The 21,162-nt window shown below is 46.8% G+C and overlaps 2 protein-coding genes across 5 annotated transcripts in view; one reads left to right on the forward strand and one right to left on the reverse strand.

The window, feature by feature from the left end:
* SBF2 (SET binding factor 2) overlaps positions 1–5,695 on the reverse strand; it is a 465,129-nt gene extending 459,434 nt beyond the window's left edge. For all 4 annotated transcript variants that reach the window (XM_063093054.1, XM_063093057.1, XM_063093056.1 and 1 more), the window contains exon 1: positions 5,528–5,695. In XM_063093054.1, coding sequence (XP_062949124.1) covers positions 5,528–5,582 — 55 coding nt within the window. In that variant the 5' untranslated portion in view covers positions 5,583–5,695. The remainder of the gene's footprint in view (positions 1–5,527) is intronic.
* A 9,556-nt stretch (positions 5,696–15,251) lies between these two features.
* Positions 15,252–17,561, forward strand: ADM (adrenomedullin). Its single transcript, XM_063094536.1, has 4 exons — positions 15,252–15,392; positions 15,858–15,976; positions 16,128–16,277; positions 16,489–17,561. Exons 2-4 carry the CDS (start codon positions 15,879–15,881, stop codon positions 16,805–16,807), a joined length of 567 nt encoding a protein of 188 aa, XP_062950606.1. The 5' UTR covers positions 15,252–15,392; positions 15,858–15,878; the 3' UTR covers positions 16,808–17,561.
* The last annotated feature ends 3,601 nt before the right edge of the window (positions 17,562–21,162 follow it).

The following is a 21,162-nucleotide window of genomic DNA, read 5'->3' on the forward strand; positions in this document are numbered from 1 at the left end:
AAGAAAACGCAAACTGAAACCACAATGAGATACCATTACATATCCACTAGAATAGCTACAAATTTCTTAAATTTTTTAAGTAAAAATAAAAAATGTATACTTGAAATCTGCTAAGAGAGTAGATTTTAAACGTCCTCACCACACATGCAAAAAAAGGTAACTATGTGAAGTGGATATGTTAACTGGCTTGATTGTGGTAATCATTTCACAATGTATATGTATATCAAAATATCACAATTACACACTGTAATTATATACAATTTCTATCTGTCAATTACACCTCAATAAAGGTGGGGGGAAATTTTTTTTAAATAATTTTTAAAATTTAAAAATTAATTGGAACTCTTACACATTACTGGCAAGAATGCAAAATGGCACAGCCAATTTGGAAAACAGTTTGGCAGTTTCAAATAAAGTTAGACACTTATCATGACCCAGCAATTCTTCTCCTAAGTATTTACCCAAGAGAATTGAAAGCATATGAACATATGAATGTTCAAAGATCTATATGCAAATGTTCAGAACCACTTTGTTCATAATAGCCAAAACCTGGAAACTCAACTGTCCACCAACTGGGGAATGGATAAACAAATTGTATTATACTCAGAAATAAAAAAGAACAACTGCTGATAAATACAAAATGGATAAATTTCAAATGTATGAGTTTAAGTGAAAAAAGCCAGACATCAAAAACTGTAAAAATCTACTTATATGACATTTTAGAAAAGACAAAAACATACAAACAGAAAACAGATCAGTGATTGCCAGAGGAGAGAGAGGGAATTGACTGCTAAGGGGCATGAGAGAATTTTTTCAAGGGAGGAACACATTCTATATTTATATCTTGATTGTGGTAGTGGCTGAATCAATGTAGATATTTGTCACTCTAACTGTTCCCTTAATAAAGTATTTTATTGCGTGTAAATTATACTTCAATAAACACAACTGTAGAGCTAGGGCTAGGGTCTGGAGCTCACAGACCCCTCGAGCCCATTCACAAACCCTTCACACGCAGGTCTACAAGCTAGGTAACCAGACAAAAAGGTCCTTGGAGCCTTGATTAAAGAAAGGAGTCTTTATTCAGCATACACAACACTATGAGCCAAGCAGTCCACAGAGAAATTCAGAAACTCAATTGCTACTGGCAAAGTCCAAAGGAAAATTGACCAGCTGCCAGCAGGGTAAACATGCTCTATTTTTAGATGCGAGCTCTCTGCTGGCCAGCCTGCTTCACAAAATGAGGAACATACAATAGCAACAAAACTAAAAAGATACATTGGTGCATATGCACACTAACTCCACCCACACACAACTTGTTTACAAAAAATGTGCTGCTCAACCCCCAACCAGACCTGAGCTGAGGGAGCCTGACTAAATTATCCTATTGTCCCCATAACCACCAAAGATAAATTATCCCAAGTAAAAAAATTATGCATTACACTGTGGAGATTCTACAATTTATACAAGTTACTGGATTTTGTCACTTAAAAAAAATAATCTTCTCTTTTCCTGCTGTGGGAAGGGGAGTTGTTACAGTAGCCCTGGGGTGGAGGTAATCTCTTGTCAGAGATTCAGCAAGCTAAGGAGTGTGTCTCTGAGTCAATGGAATAGTTAAATGTGCTGAGTCACCGCCAGCACCATGGGGACAGCCTGGGGTCCTGAGGCATGAAGCCAGGGACCAGACCCTCCTCCCACAACCAGGCACACCACCAGTGCCAAGGAGCATGCCAAAAACATCACCTCCATGAGGGTGGCCCACCACAGCCACCACAATAACTATGGCTGCGTGAAAGCAGCTATAAGCCACAACCACCATGCAGATGGTCCACCAGCCACTGGAGTGCATCAACACAAGAAGAGTAACCAGCAGAGATAAAGAAAAGAAGAGGATGTCTCTCTCCACAAAGCCCATTCCAAAGTGACAGGAGAATCATCTGCTCTATGATAATATTGGGGGACCTGATCACACTTCTCAGCATTGGACAGGTCATCTAGGCAACAAATCAACAGAGTAACCATTGCTCCTTCAGAAGGAGAGAAGAAATCTAGGGTAATTAGAAGGGGGAGGGGGAAGTAGAGGGGAAGGGGAAGAGACTGGACAAGGGGCATAAAGAATAAGTACAATTTGTAACAATATATATGCCAGTAATATTGATTTGATCAACATATGTCATTAAACCCCCCAAATAAGTATAATCAATTATGATTAAAGAAAAAAATTTTTTTTAAAAAGTGCTGAGTCAGAGCCCAAGCATCAAGGCAATAGCAGCAAACCTGCAAGGGGCACTGGGATGCAAAGAGTGATGGGGATGTCTCTGCAGGGAAGCAGACCAGTGTGGGATGTCAGAACAGACAGTGGAGAAGCCAACATGGGAGCCAGAGCAGGCTGAGGAGGGTGTCCCTACATTTGGGCATACTGGTATGTGCTCTTAGATCCTGAGAGGAGCAGGGTGCTGAGTGAGATAAAATGAAGAATCCCAGCCCCAGAAGGAAGAGGAGGGGATGATGACAAAGATGGGAGACTGAACAAATTAGTAACTACATTAAGGATAACAGAAGCCAGATTTCTCACTGTCAGAGAAGAGCATTACAGTATGAAAAAGGAGAAAACTAGAATGGACTCTGAAGTGTTGGACTGAAATCAGAAGTATCAGAATAAATTCATAGTTTTCAACATACGTAGATAAAGAGATATAGATGTAAATGTGTGTGTGTGTGTGTGTGTGTGTGTGTGTGCGCGCGCGCTCTCCAGCTCCAGCGGTTAACAGGACCTGGGAGTAGTAACAACCCAACAGCAATAAACACGCTACCACTGAGATCTTAACTTCTAAATGTCATTCCCCACTAAAAGGAACCAGAGATCCCTAGAGAAATAGGTGATTCCAGGGCCAAGGCAGGGAAAGTACAAGATAAGCCAGGAATATCTTCATGTTCCAAAAAGTAAAGTTGTGCTCAGAGAATGACAGGATGACAGGGACATATCATAAGAACACAGAAGCCAGCTTGAAGGGTTCTCATTGGCCAAATAAGGAACAATTTGAAAATCAAAATAAATAGTGCTATGGTCTGAATGTTTGTGTCCCCCCAAAATTCCTATGTCAAAATTCTAACACCTAAGGAGATGGTATCAGGAGGTGGGGCCTTTGGGAGGTGATTAGGTCATGAGGGTGGAGCCCTCATGAATGCGATCAGTTCTCTTACTAAAGAGACCTGGAGAGCTCATTTGCCTCTTAGGGTATGTGAGTTTAAAGTGAGAACAAGGCTAAGAGGAAGAAACCCCTCACCAGCTACTGAATCTATTGGAGCCTTCATCTTGGACTTCTCAGCCTCCAGAACTGCGAGAAATAAATTTGTGTTGTTTATTAGCCACCCAATTTAAGGTATTTTCTTATAGCAGCCAGAATGGACTAAGACAAATAGTAACACAATACAATCCACTAAAAAAAAAAAAAAAACAGAAAACTGTAAATCCATGTAGATGTCAATGAATATTAATTAACTATTAAGTATTAACTTTATAGTGGAGAAGCTTGGTAGACATTGCTTATATCAAGTAATCAAAGTGAAAATCACCAATAATGAGACAAAGTAAAATTGTACAGCACCTGATAGGATGCAATGAGCATCACTTCTATGATTTTCCTGCCCAAATGCATAACCTATATGTAGCTAATCATGAAGGAATGGACAATACCAAATCGAGGGGAATTCTACAAAATAACTGACCTATAATCATCAAAAGCCTCAAGGTCATGAAAGTCAAGAGAAGATAAAGGAACGGCTCCAGCTTGAAGGAGACCATAGAGACACCGCAAATGAATACGATGCATAATTCTGAACTGGATCCTTTTGCTAGTAAAGATATTAATAACACAATCAACAACACGTGAACTGGTCTGAGAACTAGATGGTGTACTGTATCAATGTTAATTTCCTATTTTGATGATTGTACTGAGATTATGTAGGAGAATGTCCTTGTTTGACGAAAATGCACACTACAGCTTTCTGGGGTGATAGGGCATCAGGTCAGCAGCTTCCTCTCAAATTGTTCAGGGAAAAAAATTCTTTGTACCATACTTGCAACTTTTCTGCAAGTTTGTGACTGTTTCAAAATTGTTTGGGGGGGGCAATGTCGCTAAAAACTAAACAAGATTTAAAAACTATGATTCTCCACACAATCTTGGTAGGAAAGAGACATCAGACTATGCAAATTACTAGAAAATAATATGAAATTTTAGAACCAGAGATATTTTAAATATAGCCCAACCCATCCACTTAACAACTGACTTCAATCAGGTCATGATCTGTGAAAGATGAAAGAATATGAAAGGTGGGGGCCGGCCCGTGGCTCAGTTGGGAGAGTGTAGTGTTGACAACACCAAGTCAAGGGTTAAGATCCCCTTACAGATCATCTTTAAAAAAAAAAAAGAGAGAGAGAGAGAAAGAATATGAAAGGAGGAGTTCTCACGAGAGGAATAATGAAAGGGGCAGTGAACCAATAGTAGGTAGAACAATGGCATTCTGACCTACCAATGGCTGTACGCATCAGCAAAACACCATCTCAGCATCTCCTCTGAAAAATGAAGGGGCTGTAGAACTGATATCTAAAAGTCCGTGCAAATGTGAGACTAGAATTACCCTGAAACAGAAGTGCCTCCCCAGCTCAATTTGTTATTACAATATGCTTAGCTATATAATAATACAAAGGAATACAAATACAAAAATAAAAGTGCATGAACTCTGAATTCTCTTAAATTGTGGACGTCTATCAATTAAAGCATAAAATGCAATACATTTGCCAACAAATTGTTTCTTATGAAGGACATTTGATGACGAATGAAAAGAACAATTAAAACACATTGAAGTGAAACAAATTCACCTTCAGAAGTCCTTACTTAAAAGACAGTCGTTTCATTCTGAAATGACCATCACACCTGTCCTGAAAGAACAGGGAGCATTTCCTAGAAATGTTTAAAAGTGCAAAGGATCCTTTCCCCTTCCCCAGTACCACACGTTCACTGGGGCAGTCACCAGGCCCCCAGAAGCGCAGGGGTGAGGTAGCACTGGACAATCAGCACTTCCTCTTGGAGAGGACAGCCCCCTGCGTCACTCGTTACTCATTCAGGATGCAGGGCAGAAGTTTATCCCCCGAGGAACTGAGCACAGTTGGCTCCCGCCCTCCCAGCCCTGCGGTCCTGGGCACAATCCCGCCGGCACAAGGGCGCTGCCCCTGGTATCCGGCCGCCTCCAGAGAGAGGGTCGCGGCACCCAGACTTGTCCGGGACTAGTCCAGCTGGTCTGCCCTGGGCCCCGGCGGACGCGGCCTCCCTCCTCCTCCTCCCATTGTGCGGGTCCCTCACGCCCACCACGAGGTTCAGCCCCGCCAGGAAGGCCGGATGCCGACCGCCCGCTCCTCCGCGGCCGGGCCCGGCCCTCCCCGACGCCCGGCCCCGCGGAGCCCACTGGACAGCGGCCGGGGGGGCGGGAGCAGGGAGGCCCGGGGGCGGCGCCCGCCCCACACCCTTACCTGGCTTCTCGTGGTCGTAGCCTACCACGATGAAGTAGTCGGCCAGCCGGGCCATGGCCGCCGCCGCCGCGCCCGGGAAGCGGGTCCCCGTCGCCGCCCTCGCCGCCGCCGCCCACCCGGCCCGGGAGGGCTCAGCATTTTCCCTGCAGCGGCAGTGGCGGCAGCGTCGGCGCTTCAGCCATGTTTGACAACCGAGGGGCGCTCTGCGCCTGCGCCGCGCCGCGCGCCCGCTCCTCCCCCGCCTCCACCCGCGCTGGCTTGGTGGCCCAGAGCCCGGGCGGCGAGCCCACCCCGACCCTTGGCTGACAGCTACGACAGCTAGGCTTCGGGAGTGGGCGTCTGGGCGTGTTTCCGCCACGCGCTGCCACCGCAGCCGCTGGACGTGGTTGACTTTGAGGCCTGGCTGCTGCTTCGCGGCTCTCCTCCCCCTCTTCTGTTTTTCCTAAAGCAGGGGGTCCTTCCTTCCGCTTTCTCTATTCTTTCTGGGTTTGGGAGAAGGGACGGGGAGAGTTGAGGGGTCACTTGGAAAGGTTGCTGCTTCCGCTGCTCCCCACCACCACCGAAGATGAGATTCTCCCGCCCTCGGTTGGAAGCAAGGAATTTGCACCGCCAGGGCTTTTGCTGCACGTTTCCTGTTTATGTTGTGCAGATGGGAGTTTTAGAAACATGCCACCGAGCAGGCGGGGGAGGGAGAGGATTTTGCGCAATCCCCAGGGGCGCCTCGGGTTTCAGTGCTGGGTGAGCCGGAGGCGATGGGCCTGGGCTTCCCCCGGAGCGCCCGGGGGAGTTGGATTCCACCGTGGAACGCGGCATCCCCGGGATCCTCCAGCACTGGGCTAGTCTATCCCTGGGGAGCCTCGCCCGCCTCAGCTTGCTTCCCTTGCAGCGTTCCCCGAGCTCTTGCAGCCGAAGCAGGTGGTCCCTTCCAATTTCTCTGCTCAAAAAAGCAATAAAATGAATTAGTGGGTCTCATCATCCAGTCTAGAGATTATCCAGGTCGCTTACTTTTTTGTTGCACCTACTATTGATCATTTCGAATTTGGCTGGTGCAACTCTTAGATAAGCTGACTTTGTTATTTGTTAATATCTTATGAAGTTTTAGTAGTAGAATATGCACAAATGGTAGACTGAAGTTTGGGGAATCTCCATGGTTTGGAAATCATCTTCGTGATTGCTTATCACTACTCACTATTAATTGAGGGTTTGAACTTCAACATTTACATATAAGAGCTCTTAGCAAAGTGTTTAGTGTTCACTAGGTGCTTAACAAATTTTTTTATGAATAAATGTGCAATTTCCCCCCACTACCAACAGAAAGCTGCAGTGGCTCGAACTCTGAACTGAGAGTCCAGTGAGCTGCGTCTCAGCTCTTGAAGGAAGTTTTACTATACTGTAATTGAGTATTTCCCCTTTCTGTGCCACAGTTTCTTCATGTACAAACTGAGAGGGTTGGGTTGCACTAGAAGAACTGGACCTATGTAAATTTACTAGGACCTCTATGTAAATTGCTAACGGTCACACTGAATCAGCTTATTTGCAGGGAAGATAGCTTGATTTTGAAAATAATTAAATACCAAAAAAACCTCAAGTCATTTGTGTGAAATCTTACATACATGTAGAAATCCTCTCTATAACTTCCCTGAGAGCTCATGGTCCAGTTGATCACTTTCAGTAAAGAGTAATTTTACTTCCTTGGGAGGCAGCCCATTCCACAGTTTAACAGCCCTATTACTGTAAAGTTCTTCCTTATTATATCAGAGTTGTCCTACTGTAACTTCCCCTTGATTTAACTCTCTGGAACTACCCAGTAAAAAATAAAATCTTTGTCTGATAGCCCTTTAGTTTTTTGAGGTAGTTTTCATGTACTTTCCTGATTTTACCTTTTTTTTTTCTAACTGGGGTAAAATTCACTTATAAAATTAACCATTTTAAAGTGAACAATTCAGTGACATTTAGTGCATTCATAATGTTGTGTAACTGCCACATCTATCTAGTTCCAAAACATTCTCTTCGCCCCAAATAAAACGCCACACCCATTAAGCCGTCACTCCCATTTCCCCCTCCCCCAGCCCTTGGCAAACCACAAATTTGCTTTCTGTCTCTATGAATTTACCTATTATGGATATTTCATATAATATGTGACTTTTCTATGTCCAGATTTTTTCATTTAGTATATCGTTTTTACGTTTTATACATGTAGTAGCATCAGTACCATGTTGTAGCATCATGTTGAAGTATCAGTACTTCATTCTTTTTTATGGTTGAATGATATTCCATTGTATACCATATTTTGTTTATTCACTGATGGACATTTGCGTTGTTTCCACCTTTTGGCGTTGTGAATAGTGCTGCTATGAACATACATGTTCAACTATTTGAGTATCTGTTTTCAATTCTTTGGGATATATTCTTAGGAGTGGAATTACTGGATTATATGTTAATTCTATGTTTAAGTTTTTGAGGAGCCACAAAACAGTTTTCCACAGTAGCTGCTTATTTTGCAGTCCTACCGACAATGTACAAGTGTTCCAATCTCTCTACATCTTTGTTAAAACTTGTTTTCCTGTTGTTTTTCTTTTTGTTTTGTTATAGCCATCTTAGTAGGTATGAAGTGGTAACTCACGGTGGTCCTGATTTGCATTTCCCTGGTTACTAAAGGTGTTGAGTGTCTTTTCAAGTGTTCATTAGTCATTTATAAAACTTTGAAGAAATGTCTGTTCAAGTCTTTTGCCTGTTTTTCAATTGAGTTTGTCTCCCTGTTGAGTTGTAAGAGTTATTTATATACAGTGGATACTGGATCCTTATCAGATATATGATTTGCACGTATTTTCTCATTCTGTAGGTTGTCTTTTCATTTTCTTGATAATGTCCTTTTACTGACAAAAGTTTTTAATTTTGATGAAGTCCAAATTTGGTTTGTTTTCTGTGTTTTTGGTGTCATATCTAAGAATCCATTGCCAAATTCAAGGTCATAAATATTTACTCTTACGTTTTCTTCTAAGAGTTACATAGCTCTTGTATTTAGGCCTTTGATTTATATTGAGTTAATTTTGTAATAATAGGGGTCCCATTTTACTTTTAAATGTGTTGATTTTTATTTTATTTGCAAGTGTTGGTTTAAATTATTTTAACTTTTTTTAAAATCAAAGTTTAGTTGTTTTCAACCCCAGAATCAAATGCTGTGTGCTTTTAGGCATACTTCATTTGTTAAGGTTATAGGTAGACTGCAGTTCATTTGTAATGGGTGTTTAGTAGCACAGGGATCTTGACATATCCAGATATATGTATAAAGGGACTGTGTGTTTATATACACAGGTGAACATATTTAGCATGTACTGAAGCTGTGCTTTGCTTCTCAGCCAACAGCTGCCAAGCTGTTGAAACTGATAAGACCTGACAAGGCAGCCTGATTACTGAGGTTGGCTGAAGGCCACACCATCCCCTAAGATAACCACCAGAACCTTTCACTAAAGAGTGGGGAAGTAATGCAAGCCCAGATTTGTTTTACTGAAGGCTGGCAAGAGCAGGAAGGAGGAAGGCTATTCAGCACAGTAATGATGTGTACCTAGCATATGCCTTTCTTTTCTGCTTTAGAAGACAAAATGGAGTTGATTACCAGTGAAAGAGGCTTATCAGCTCTTTGTTCCTACAGTGGGCTTTCATGGGTTAAGTGGTTAATCTGTAGTCATTTCAAGTGCTTTCTGTGGTTAGCCACTACAGTTCAGAGGCAGTATGAGAGTTAGACTTGACCAAACGTTTGCAGGCAGGGCTGGGCCTCTTCAGATGGTCTCAACCAGTCTCTAACACAGGAGATGAAAAAGTTGTGGTGGAAAATCCCCTGATCCATTGTCACATCTCCAACCACTCAGTTGTCTAAGCAAGAAAGGTAAAGGTTGTTACCCTTGACACCTGCCTCTCAGCCCCACTTTCATCCCAGTCCTTTTGCTCTTACTTCCCAAATATGTCCACCTCTCTTCACCCTCATTGCCACCCCACTAGTCTGAACCATTATCACCTCCCATCTTGATTACTGCAATAGCTTACCTACTGCAATAGTAACTGGTTTCCCTGCTTTATTGGTGGTTCCAGGCTTTCTATATAGGTAAAACTTAAGGACAGTAAGCAGACTAGTGACCCTGTCTTAAAATTAAATTTGTATATTAAACACACTATTTCTATCTTGAGTGTACATTTGGGGTGCAGGGAAGAGGCTTCAAAGATGACTAATGGGAAGTGTCTTGCAGTTACTTTCACATGTGTGATGAGGTGAATGGCTGAATCTTGAAACACAGTTGATGTACCTCTGACATTAGCAGCTGCAGTATAAATAGGTACTGTGAGAGTTTGCAGGCTGCTTTTACTAGATTGTATGTTTGGTAAGCAGGACTGGCTACATAATTTGTGGAGCTCAGTGCAAAATAAAAATGTAGGCCCTCCTGTTCAGAAATTAAGAATTTCAAAACAGATTCAGTAGAGCATGAAACCAAGTGTGGACTCTTCTGAGTGCAGGCTCTGTGCAACTCAACAGGTTGCATGTCCATGAAACTGATTCTGCTGGTACAGTTTAGGGTATAGTGACTGTGTGTTGGGGGGTATAATAGAGATTATGAGGGTACTAGGCCCTCTCCAGTCTCTCCAGGGTGCTACCACTGCACTGCTTCCCTTCCTGCTCCTCTCTAATCCATCCACTACATCCAACAGCCAAAACGCTCTATTAAAAAAATTCATATCATATCATGTCTCTCCTATCTTTAAACCTGTCAATAGCTTCCCATGTCACCATGAATAAAGTACAAAATCTTCAGTGTGTTTCAAAGAGTCCTGTTTACTCTGACCCCAATGACCTCTTTAATCTCATTTCATGCCACTCTTCTCCCTCACTCAATACATTGCCATCAAACTGGCCTCCTTTCATTTTCTCTGATGTACCATGTTCTTTCTCATCTCTGAGCCTTTGCATATGCTGATTCCTCTATTTGGAATATTAGGTTCCTCTAGTTTTGCTTTTCCTTCAGAACATTTATCACAGTTTATAATCATGTATTCCTATGAGGATTTCTTTACATCTAGCTACCCCACTAGGATATAAGCTTGTTGAGGACAAAAATAATGTTTGCATTGATTATTATTGTATGTTCAAAACTTAGCTGGGCACATAAGACATGATCAGTGAATATTTGTTGAAGGAATGAATAAACTTTCAATCATGCAGGCCCACACAGAGGAATTGCTTCATTCTAGCAGTTCTTCTAGTCTGATGGTACAGTATCCCCACCTGGAGGCAGGTACCATTCTCTTTGGCTAGGGATGACACCAAATGATCTTATCATCCCTTTCATCATCCTTTCATTAATGCCACCCATTATGCCATCAGTAGGAAATTTCTCTTGAAGTCACTTCATCTTATTCTGTTATAGCTGTTATTGTAACAGGCTTCTTTATCTTTACCACCTTCTCTGTGTTCTCTTTCATTTGTTTTGCAGCAACTTACCTTCTTTAAGCTTCAGGGAGGCTTGCCTTCTGGCTTTATTACATACAAGGACTGACTGTTTCTGTCTGTTTTGTGCAGGAACACAAAAATGAGGCAAGCAAAGGCATTACTTTCCTTTATGCTGATGCTCTGGATAATATTATGCCCTAAAGAGAGAGGTTACCTGTCTGCCAGCCTGCCCCAGCCATTCCAAACCAGATAGAAATTAAAAATATAGAAATAGTGCTTTTGGGATGGCCAGTTTGCTCAGCTGGTTAGAGCATGGTGCTGATAGCACCAAGGTCCAAGTTTCGATTCCTGTGCCAGGTCATCCTCTAAAAAAAAAAAAAGAAAAGAAAACAGTGCTTTTTACTCTGTGCCAGTTTTTAATTTGGTCAACCTCTTGAAATTGTGTGCCTATTTTATACTTTAATTGGTTTATGTACAGGTTCATTTTTCTGCAAAATGATATTTTTATTAGCTCCTTCAAGCTAATAAAAAACTATTTTTTTAAATTAAAAAAACCCCACTATATTTTATTAGCTCCTTCGAAAAGTCAGAGATCTGAAAAAAGTGCCCCAAGCTTTGTATCCCTGCTTTATTTCTCCCTGTGAGTGACAAAATCTGCAAGGCTGATTGTGTTCTTTTTCTAATCCACTTTGTGTTGCAACTCCAGGATGCATCCTGAACCTTGTTTTCAAGTGAACTTTGTAAACAAGCCCTCAGCTTAACAGGCATTTTGAACCATATGAACAATAAATGCATCATAAAATTTCCTGTTTGAAAAACAAGGCATCTGAGATAATTATGCACTGCATTTAGCTACTGACGTTTTAGTTATTTTTATTAATGTCATTAACATAATTTATTGTTTCTGATTACTTTTCTGAAAGACCTGAGTGTGGTCACCCTGGCTTTCAGAACTGTGTCAACAGTGCTAGCTGGGAAACCACCATCACACATTTTTTAAAACTCCAAACATTACTAAGCATAAGGCTGGATTTAGGGCCTAAAAATAATTCAGTTGGAATGTAAAGAATAAACTGAAACAACGTTATGCAACAAGCCTTTAGCATATGTGTACGTATGTCTGTATATATGATGTCAAGAGATACACATTTATTACAGTGCTTTGAGGGGTTATTTATTATTTGACCTCTTAAAATTCTTAAGTACAAAAAAAGTGGATCTTCATTAATCAGTATTCTTTTTAATTTTTTCTTCCTCTTTTCTTGCCAAGGAAATTTTAAAGATGTTTCTTCCCTCACTTCCTTCCTTCCTTCCATGTACTGTCCATGCCCAGTATAAATCTACAGTCACTGCAACTCGAATGGATGAAACTCCATGCTAACAAATCACCAGAAGGAGAACTCTTTGCTGTGGTGTTTCCTTCTAGATAGGACCATCGAACCAAAGACGCATTCTAGTGATGTTTGTTGTTGTTGTTTTTCTATTCTCTTTAACGATGATTAAGTAAGCCAACTCAAGATTCCACAAGAAAAAAAATAGATGCCCAGATTTGGCTAATTCTTTATCATTTTTTGATTTAAACCCGACGATGCTTTGGGGAGAATTCTGGCGCCTGCTGCCACAAATGCAAACACACACCCGCACTCTTTCCAAGATACAGGTTTTCAAGCAAAATCCTCTGAGCTGCCAATACATTTCATTTAAAGAAAGAATTGGCTTGGTTTTCAAGCGACATATCTCTAAGTACAAGAGAGACAAAGCGCACCCAGGCTGATAAGGCACGTGCCAAGGCTCAAGGTGGGAATTCCTGGTACAGCCACGACGCTGCTGGCGTAGGCACTGGAGCCTGGTGGAACCGAGCCACCGAATCTCTCTCCTTGGATTGCTTTCCTTGTTAAAACCGCCTGCAGCTCAAAGAGAAGTTTGAGCCAAGAACACACTTCGTGATCCTGCCCTGGAGCAAGATTTTAGTTTCCCCCATGGAATCACGGGCTTTCCTGGAGGAGGCAACGAGGTACAGCCGCAGAGTTCTCTGCAGACGGAACCCCCTAGGGCTGGTGGGGACTGGAAGGAACGAGTCCAGACCACGGGACCTTCCCTGGCTGTGGACCGACACCCAGCTGTCCTTGACCTCCCCGGCAGTCGGAGGCGCGCGCTGGGGAAATGAAAGTAAAACCTGCGCTGGCGCAGACCCTATTTGGAAACTGGAGACAAATAGGTCGCATCGTCAGAGAGACTAACAGACAGCCCGCCCTGGACAGGATCGGTGCGAAGAGGCTGACTCGCCAGGGAGGAACTGAAAAGACGAGAAATGGGAGGCATGAGAGAAAAACAATTGTTAGGCTGAGGAGGCTTCTAGAAACACAGCAGGCACACAGCAATACCTGCCGTCAGCGGTGCAGACAGATTAGCCGTCTGACCTGGTCTGCTACGGTGACTGCCCTACGGCCAGCCAGGCGGCCGAGCCGGGCCAGGTCGCCGCGCTGCACCGCTCTGACCCTCCGCGTCCCAAGCCCTTACCAGAGCCAGGAATCTGTCCACCGCCCTCAGCTGGAACTCAGATGCGCTCAGGTGACTCCCTCGGGGAAGAGTCCTCAGAATAAATAACCGCAGCGCGGCCATGTCTTCCCCAGGTTCAATGTCCACTGTTCAGTCTGGAGAGCAAAAAGGCTGCTGAGCCAGCAGTGCGTGGCCCAGACCATACTGTGGACAAGGTCCGCACCACCCAGCGCCCAGCCGCCTTTGCACTGGGTCTCAGAACCATTATGGCAGAGCAGGCAGGACGCTTAGAGATCTGCTGGGGGCACGTCCTAGATGGGGACACTAGAGAGAGGACGTGACTTACCCATGTTCACATAGCGAATTGCCAAGAGGGTGAGTACTAGAAGCCGGTATAGTCAGTGGTCTTGCACCCTCAGCCTCTCATTCTAGTTGCTGAGCTTCGAGACGTTAGAATGGGGGTAGTTGGTAAGACACAAGAAACCCGCATGCAAGAAGTAGGGATCCCCGCGGGGCTGAGCTTTTCCTCCCCAGTTTGGCCCCCAGAAGGGAAGTAAGAAAGTGAAGTCAAGAAGCAGTGATGGAAGAGCTCAAACGGGTGACAAAGGTGTTTGGGGTGATTCATCATGAACAGGCACAAATCCTTGGGCGGGGGCTGGGATTCTCCTCTCCCCCTTGACGAGATGGTGACCCCAGCCTAGAAGAATCCACGCCGCGCCCCAGTCGGCCGTGCTTGCTTGTTGGGCCGAGTTAGGACTCTCCTGCTTCTTTAGCCTGACTTCGGGCAAGATTCTTCCTCTCTCTGAACTTCAATTTTCTACTTGGCAGAACGTGAAAAGTAGTGTTACTTTCTTCGCCTAACTCAGGGGTTGGTGTGAAGATCAAAGGAGATTGGGATGTGACTGTGCTTTGTAAACTGTGAAGCGATTATCATACATGAAGCATTAGTGTGCTCCCTGGCAGTCAATCCTCACGTTTACAATGGGTGAATGAAGGCAGCCGGGCAAACTCTCAGGTTATAACCTTATAAGGCATAATTGGATTACAAGGGGGCGGTATCCTTCTGCTTGATTTTGGTTACTCCTATATTTCCAAACAGGCATGTAAATTCTGAAATTTCAGATAATTCCCCCCCCATCCTAATTCTCAATTCAGCCTTTCCGAGCCTTGCCCCTATTGCGAAATCTTGCTTGCCCATCCCCAACCCCCCCAGTCTCAGCCGCCCTCGTGGGGGGTGCGGTGGGGGATGAGGGGGCTGGCGAGCCCGGCTCCTCTCTGCTCTTCACTGTACCCTGCCCCTGTGGCTCCGCGGGAGTCTGGGGTCGCGGCCAGGTCAGGCGCTGAGCCGGCAGGGGGCGCGGTTCTCTTGAGGCCACAACTCCCCAAGTCCAGAACTCGGACCATGCGCGCGGTCTCCCCAGCTGGCTCTTGCTGTTCTTTGCCAGGAGGTCCCGCACGCTAGGCTGCATAGGTCCTGGGTAAGGACCCCAAGAAGTTCCACTGGCACTCCTTCGCCCCGGCTTACCGTCTGAACCCTGTGCCCAGAAAGTTAGGTCTGTGGCAGTTCTTGCACCAGCCTCCTGGAACCCATCTCTGAGTCCTCTAAGCACAGGGGACCCCCCAACCCACACCCACAGGCAAGCAAGGCGCGAGCCCGAGTGCAGGAGCGCGCGCGCCCATGGAACGAAAGGGAGGGCGCGAGGGCGGTAGGGCAGCCCAGGCCCCGCCCCCCCGTGCTCTTATAAAGCGCAGGAACCAGAGCTGGCTACTCAGTGGTTTCTTGGTGACACTAGGTAGAAGAGCTTGATCTTTGCCACCTCTGAGTTCTCGCCGCAGCTGAACTCAGACTTCGGGGTTTTGCTACTGCCAGAGGGACGTACAGAAGTACTCTCTCCTTCAACTACTTGACAGATCGCCTATCAGCAGGTAGGTGCCGCAGGCCCGGCGGGTTAAAGGGGGGTGGGGGGAGAGGTTGCAGAGACCCGAAACTGGGAGTGCTAGGTGAGGGGAATAACCCATTTGGAGGGGCAGGGGGAGTTTTCTGCGGAGTGCACGCCGCATCCCGGGCGCAGCTTATACACACAGCTGGAGCTCCAGAGAGTCACAGTCCCTTCTGCTCGTCTGCCAAGTTCCAAGAAGTTGAGCAGGGAACCTCTGGGAACCTGCCTCTGTGCAGCGCCCCCACCCCCCGCTTCCCCGCGGGGCCTGTCACCCGCCCGGCGGGTGCAAACGTTTCTGGCGCCTCTCTGCGCCCCGGGGAGATAAGCGTCTGAGCCAGGCAGAGCGCTGGCTGAACCCGCCCGCGCCGGGGCCCCCGCCCGTCCTCCGTGCCCCACCCGGGCAGTGCAGCTGGCCCGGGTGCTCACGCTCGGCTCGTCTCTCCTTTTTCAGGATCTGCGCATCGCCGCCGGGATGAAGCTGGTTTCCGTCGCCCTGATGTACCTGGGCTCACTCGCCTTTCTAGGTGCAGACACCGCGCGGTTCGACGTGGCGTCGGAGTTCCGAAAAAAGTGAGTCCGCGGCAACACATTCCCCTGTCTTGGTACCTGGCAGACTAGGGGAACAAACCGTTGGTCCCCAGGGGTTAGAAGTGACTGGGAACAGGAACGGGCCAGGACGTCGCCTGGACGCACGCGATTCGGGTCTACTTGTGCTTTACAGATGGAATAAGTGGGCTCTAAGTCGCGAGAAGAGGGATCTGCTGGCGTCCACCAACTACCCCACCGGGCTCGCCGACGTGAAGGCTGGGCCTACCCAGACTCTCATTCGGCTCCAAGACATGAAGGGTACCTCTCACAGCCCCGAGGCCAGGTAACTATGCCCCGCGTAGTGGGGGAAGGGGGGTCGTGCGGGAGGAGCTCTCCCTATACCGGCCCTGGGGTTCGTCATGGCTGGATGACAGCTCAGCTGGCGCGAGCAGTTTCCAGCTCCCTCTCTGGTCCTAGAATGACTCCTGTCCATGGTGGCTGGGGTCAAAGCCCTGCTGGATGGGGTCTCAAGTGGCCTTCCTTCTTCTCCACAGCAGTCCGGACGCCGCCCGCATCCGAGTCAAGCGCTACCGCCAGAGCATGAACAACTTCCAGGGCCTGCGGAGCTTCGGTTGCCGCTTCGGGACGTGCACGGTGCAGAAGCTGGCGCACCAGATCTATCAGTTCACAGACAAGGACAAGGATGGCGCCGCCCCCAGGAGCAAGATCAGCCCCCAGGGCTACGGCCGCCGGCGCAGGCGCTCCCTGCCAGAGGCCGACCCAGGCCGGACTCTGGGGTCTCACGAGCCACAGGCACCCGAGGCTCCGTCCTCCCGTGTGCACAGAGTGCTCGCCACCCTTTTTAGGATTTAGGCGCCAGTGGCAGCAGCGAACAGTCGCGCAAGCATCCCGCTGGCGCCTCCCGGGGCGGAGGGCTTTTGGAGCCATATGGACACTGGGCTGTCACAGCCCTGCAGAGACCCCGAGGGCACGGTCCAGCGGCGAGCCCTGGTTTTGCAGGGGCCTCACCTCCTCCTCGGGGCAGCGCTTTCTTTGCTCTGATCAGTCCCGGGTGTCCCAGGGGGGCAGAGGAATCCGAGGGAATCTCTGCCAGGCAGAAAGGAAAGGAGAAACTGAGAATTAAGTGTTGAGACCCCCGGGTCAGGAGTCTAAGCCACTGCCGTGCCCGCCCACGAACTGATTTCTCACGGGTGTCACCCCACCAGGGCGCAAGCCTCACTATTACTTGAACTTTCCAAAACCTAGAGAGGAGAAGTGCAATGCGTGTTGTACATACAGAGGTAACTATCAATATTTAAGTTTGTTGCTGTCAAGATTTTTTTGTAACTTCAAATACAGAGATATTTTTGTACGTTATATATTGTATTAAGGGCATTTTAAAGCAATTGTATTGTCCCCCTCCCCCTATTTTAAGACGTGAATGTCTCAGCGAGGTGTAACATTGTGGTTTGCAGCGCGGAACGTGAGAGTGTGTGTGCGTGAACGATAGAGAAGAGACTCATTACCTCCCGCGGAAGAAGGAAACACCATGTCTCTGTATAATCTATCTACATAAAATGAGTGATATACCAACAGCAAACCAATAAACTCTCTCGATGCTGATTCATTCTCGGCTCTCGCGTCTAGGGAGGGAGAGCGCCTTGGGGTCCCGCCGCCGGGCTTGGGAAGATGGGACGGCGGCGCGGGCGCGTGCCAGCTCCTCTCCGCGCCGGCCGAGCGGTCTGTCACGAACTCTGCTCTCCACGTGAGGCGCGCAGAGCGCGTGTCCTGGGTGCGAGTCAGGGCTTCGCGGAGACGCCCGAGGTCACTGCCTCGCGTGGCGGCCGGGAGGGGCGGGGTAGGATGAGCCCTAGTGGGGAACCGAGCCTGGACTCTCCGGGTTGCGCAACGTCGTCCTAGATTTATGGAGTTGCTCACGAGACTCTACGCGAAAGCGTGCTTCGGAGAGTTGGGGAGGTCTCCGAGGCCTTCTCAGTGAAGAGTCTGCCCGGCTACCGCGGGTGTTAAAGTTAGAAGCTACCCCAGCAAAGAGTTGGGACATCTCCGGGAAACCCACAGCCAGTAACCGCGGCCCTCTCCCTGCCCGAGTGCCCAGTGGGGCGTGGTGGGGGGGTGGAGGTGGGGGGAAGGGGGAAGAAAGGGGACTCATAAGCGAGACGGTGGCGCCCCCTGCCGATAGCCTCAGATGCGCCCCAAGAGCCATTCGGCAGTACTCGTACGTGCGGTTTAATAAGTTCTCCTACGTGGGAGTCAGCACACAGCCTTAATGAAAGAGGAAAGAAAAAAACAGTTTGCAGGTGCCAACCAGGGCCGGCCATCCCCAGACCTGCACGGCGGCTCCCTGTTCTGGGACAGTGACTCAGCGCCCACACGCTGCGCAGCGTGCAGCTGCTGGCCGGAGGCGGGCGGGACGGACGTGCAGCCGGAACCGTGCGCCTCCGACGCCCTGAGACCTTCATTGTTCCTCCTCCCCTTGCCGCTCTCCTCTTCCTTCCTCCCTCCCAAGCCTTTTTCATTTTTTCTCCACTTCTCTTCAGCCTTCCTTTCTCTCCTTCCTTCCTCCTCCTTGCTTTCTTTATGCCTTATCTTAGAAGGTTGACCCCCAGTTCCGGTGGTAGATGCTGGTAGATGCTAAGCCCCCGTTGAATGACTTCCAGGACAGAGGGGGAGGGTAAGAGGAGGCAGTGTACCTGCCTGTGGAGGAGGCGCCCCGACTTTCATTTTCCTGCCCCATTTGTCTCATGCAGTATCCTGAAGACCCAAGATGGAGACCATTTGCTTGTCCTTTTTAAAAAGTTTCCCCACCTTTTCCAAGTCAAAGCATGGCAGAAATGGCGGTGCTTCCAGGTGATCTCAGAAACCTTACTGGTGAAGAAAACCTGAAAGTGAGTTTGAAGAATGGGAATGTTTCGTAGTGGCCTACCTCCTCCTGAGGCTTTTGCCTCAGTTGCAGTTTCCAGGGCCCCTCTGAGGAAGAAGCTTGCATACACACTGAAAGAGATAGGGCCTAGGTCTGGGGTCCAGAGAGGACCTGATTCTGAAGCAGTTTCAATATAGAAGAAAGTAGACCCAGCACATGGAATTTCTTTTAAGGCCTCAATTTTGAAAAAAATTTCAAGGCCTCAGTTTTGGGCACCTGGCTGTTGAAAGTGTCTATCCTCATACAGTTCATTGTCCAATTTGAACTTAACAATTTTGTGAGGTTCATCAGAATTGAGGGGGTTACAAATGCAGTAAGAGACCAGCCTGTTCTCAAGGACCTTTTAATAAATATTCACTCAGAGAGAACTCTGTGCTAGTTACTGAAAAGGTACAGGGCATGTATGAATGAAAAAGTGATTAAAACTTCCAGTCATGGAATTTCTGTGCCAGTGAGTGGGTGCTGGGTGGTCTTAAGGGGATACAGAAACTGCAGAGAGCAGCAAACACTTTGGCCTCGCAGACAGTGGCTCAAGATTAAACACTCACCCTTTTCCTTGAGCCAAGTTTTGACCCATAGCCACAGAGCTCTCCAGCCAAACCCCACTCTGGCAGAGATTCAGCCAGCAGACAATGCTGCCAAAAGCAGGTTGGGCTCTAGCTTAGGGCTGTTGTGCGCACGGAGCAAGCAACTAGCATTCTGCTGAGGGAGTCTTATGACTTCAGGGAATCCAAGGCAAGTGAAGGAGACGGTTCATCTCTGAGAGGAAAGAGGCAGCTGCTCAGCTGGAATGCATCCTGCTGAAAATCCCATGACTGGAGACGTGTCTGAGGAGAGACCCTCCTAAGAGCTCAGGATTAACTGAAGGTCACCATCAAACCCTGGGCCCTTCTCTGTAAGCTGTTCAACCAACCTTCTGGATTCTTTTCATAAGGTGCTAAAGTTTATCAGGTAGGGCCTCTTGATGCCAAGAACACATCATTTATCAACAGTGATGAGTCATTTGTGAGCTGATTCAACCTGTCCGCGGCTGAGGAGTAGTCACAGCTCTTATCTTTAGCTACTGCTGCTGGCTATGGGAATGGTACCGTCCATTTTTAATCAAATACGGGGTACCAGGCAATTTCTTGAAAATCCAACAGCTTGGCTGAACAGCTAAGAGTGGAGGGGAGTGATGGAAGGAATGGAAACTGATTCTTTTTTTAGCCCTTGCTTAATGTCAGCTATTCTCCCAGTCACTTTATATACCTTATCTCATTTAATTCTTACAGCAGCCTTATGAAGTAGGTGTTATTATCTCTGTTTGTAGATAAGGAAACTGAACCTCAGAGACATAAAGTAACTTAGCTAAGGTCACACAGTGAGTAATAAGTGGTGAAGACTGGACTTGCACACAAGTGCTACATGCTATTTTAATGCTATGAAGACATAAGGAATAAAGTGGGATAATTTTGACATTTAGTTTCTCAAGCCAGATGTCCCCAAATGTCCTCTAAAACAGGATGGCTTGGGTAGGTGATTTACACCTGTGGTTCTGAAAGATTTACAAGAGGGCTGGTAGGACTGGGAAGGAGAGCTGCTTCAGCAGTAAGCTCAGTGAGTGCAAAATAAATAAATGAAGCGAGTTTTAAATTCTTGGTCCTGGTTTGAAGCAGGGATTACATAAATCAGGAATAGCCTTTTTCTCTCTGTGCTAAGCCACTGACCTCTTTAGTTTGAATTGCCAAATATTTTTAGAACATACACTGAAGGCCTCAAGAGCTGGCTTCTGAGGGGAAGGCCTTCAGAGCTATTCCTGGCCAAACACAGTCCCACTCTGTAGGACTGAAGTCGCCTGGAAGAGCACCTGTGTCTACAAAGCTGCAAATAAAGTTTCCACTCTTGAGGTGGGAACTTTTGTCTTGGCAAGTACTACTCAAGGCAGCTTTTCAGGGGATGTTCTGAACTGACTCTGAGTCAGCTATGAGTACCATCCCTCCTTCCCCAGCTGAGAAGGAGAGGGCCTTGTTATCCGGAGTCCCACAGAGCTTTCTGCCAAAGCTGGCTTGGAGGCTTGGTCTTCATTTGCATGGGAAGAAGGGTGAGGCTAGATAGCTATCTGGTGGTCTCACTGGTCTAGTTCCAGAGCTATTTTGGAACATTCTGGAAAAACAATAAAATGACTGTGGCCACACAGGCAGCTTAATTTAGTAGTTTATTGTACATTTATCCAACAGAAGAAAAGTAGTATTAAAATGAATTTTTAAAACATAAAATATGCATTTTACTTATTACACGATCTTTTTTC

This window comes from Cynocephalus volans, chromosome 4, assembly GCF_027409185.1.
Source record: "Cynocephalus volans isolate mCynVol1 chromosome 4, mCynVol1.pri, whole genome shotgun sequence".
In the NCBI taxonomy this organism is placed as follows: domain Eukaryota; kingdom Metazoa; phylum Chordata; class Mammalia; order Dermoptera; family Cynocephalidae; genus Cynocephalus; species Cynocephalus volans.

Excerpts from the sequence above, each read along its gene's own strand:
- ADM (XM_063094536.1), top strand. The coding sequence starts at position 15,879 with ATGAAGCTGGTTTCCGTCGCCCTGATGTACCTGGGCTCACTCGCCTTT. Across the intron at positions 15,977-16,127 it reads GCGTCGGAGTTCCGAAAAAA|ATGGAATAAGTGGGCTCTAA; the intron begins GTGAGTCCGCGG and ends TGTGCTTTACAG. Across the intron at positions 16,278-16,488 it reads TCTCACAGCCCCGAGGCCAG|CAGTCCGGACGCCGCCCGCA; the intron begins GTAACTATGCCC and ends TCTTCTCCACAG.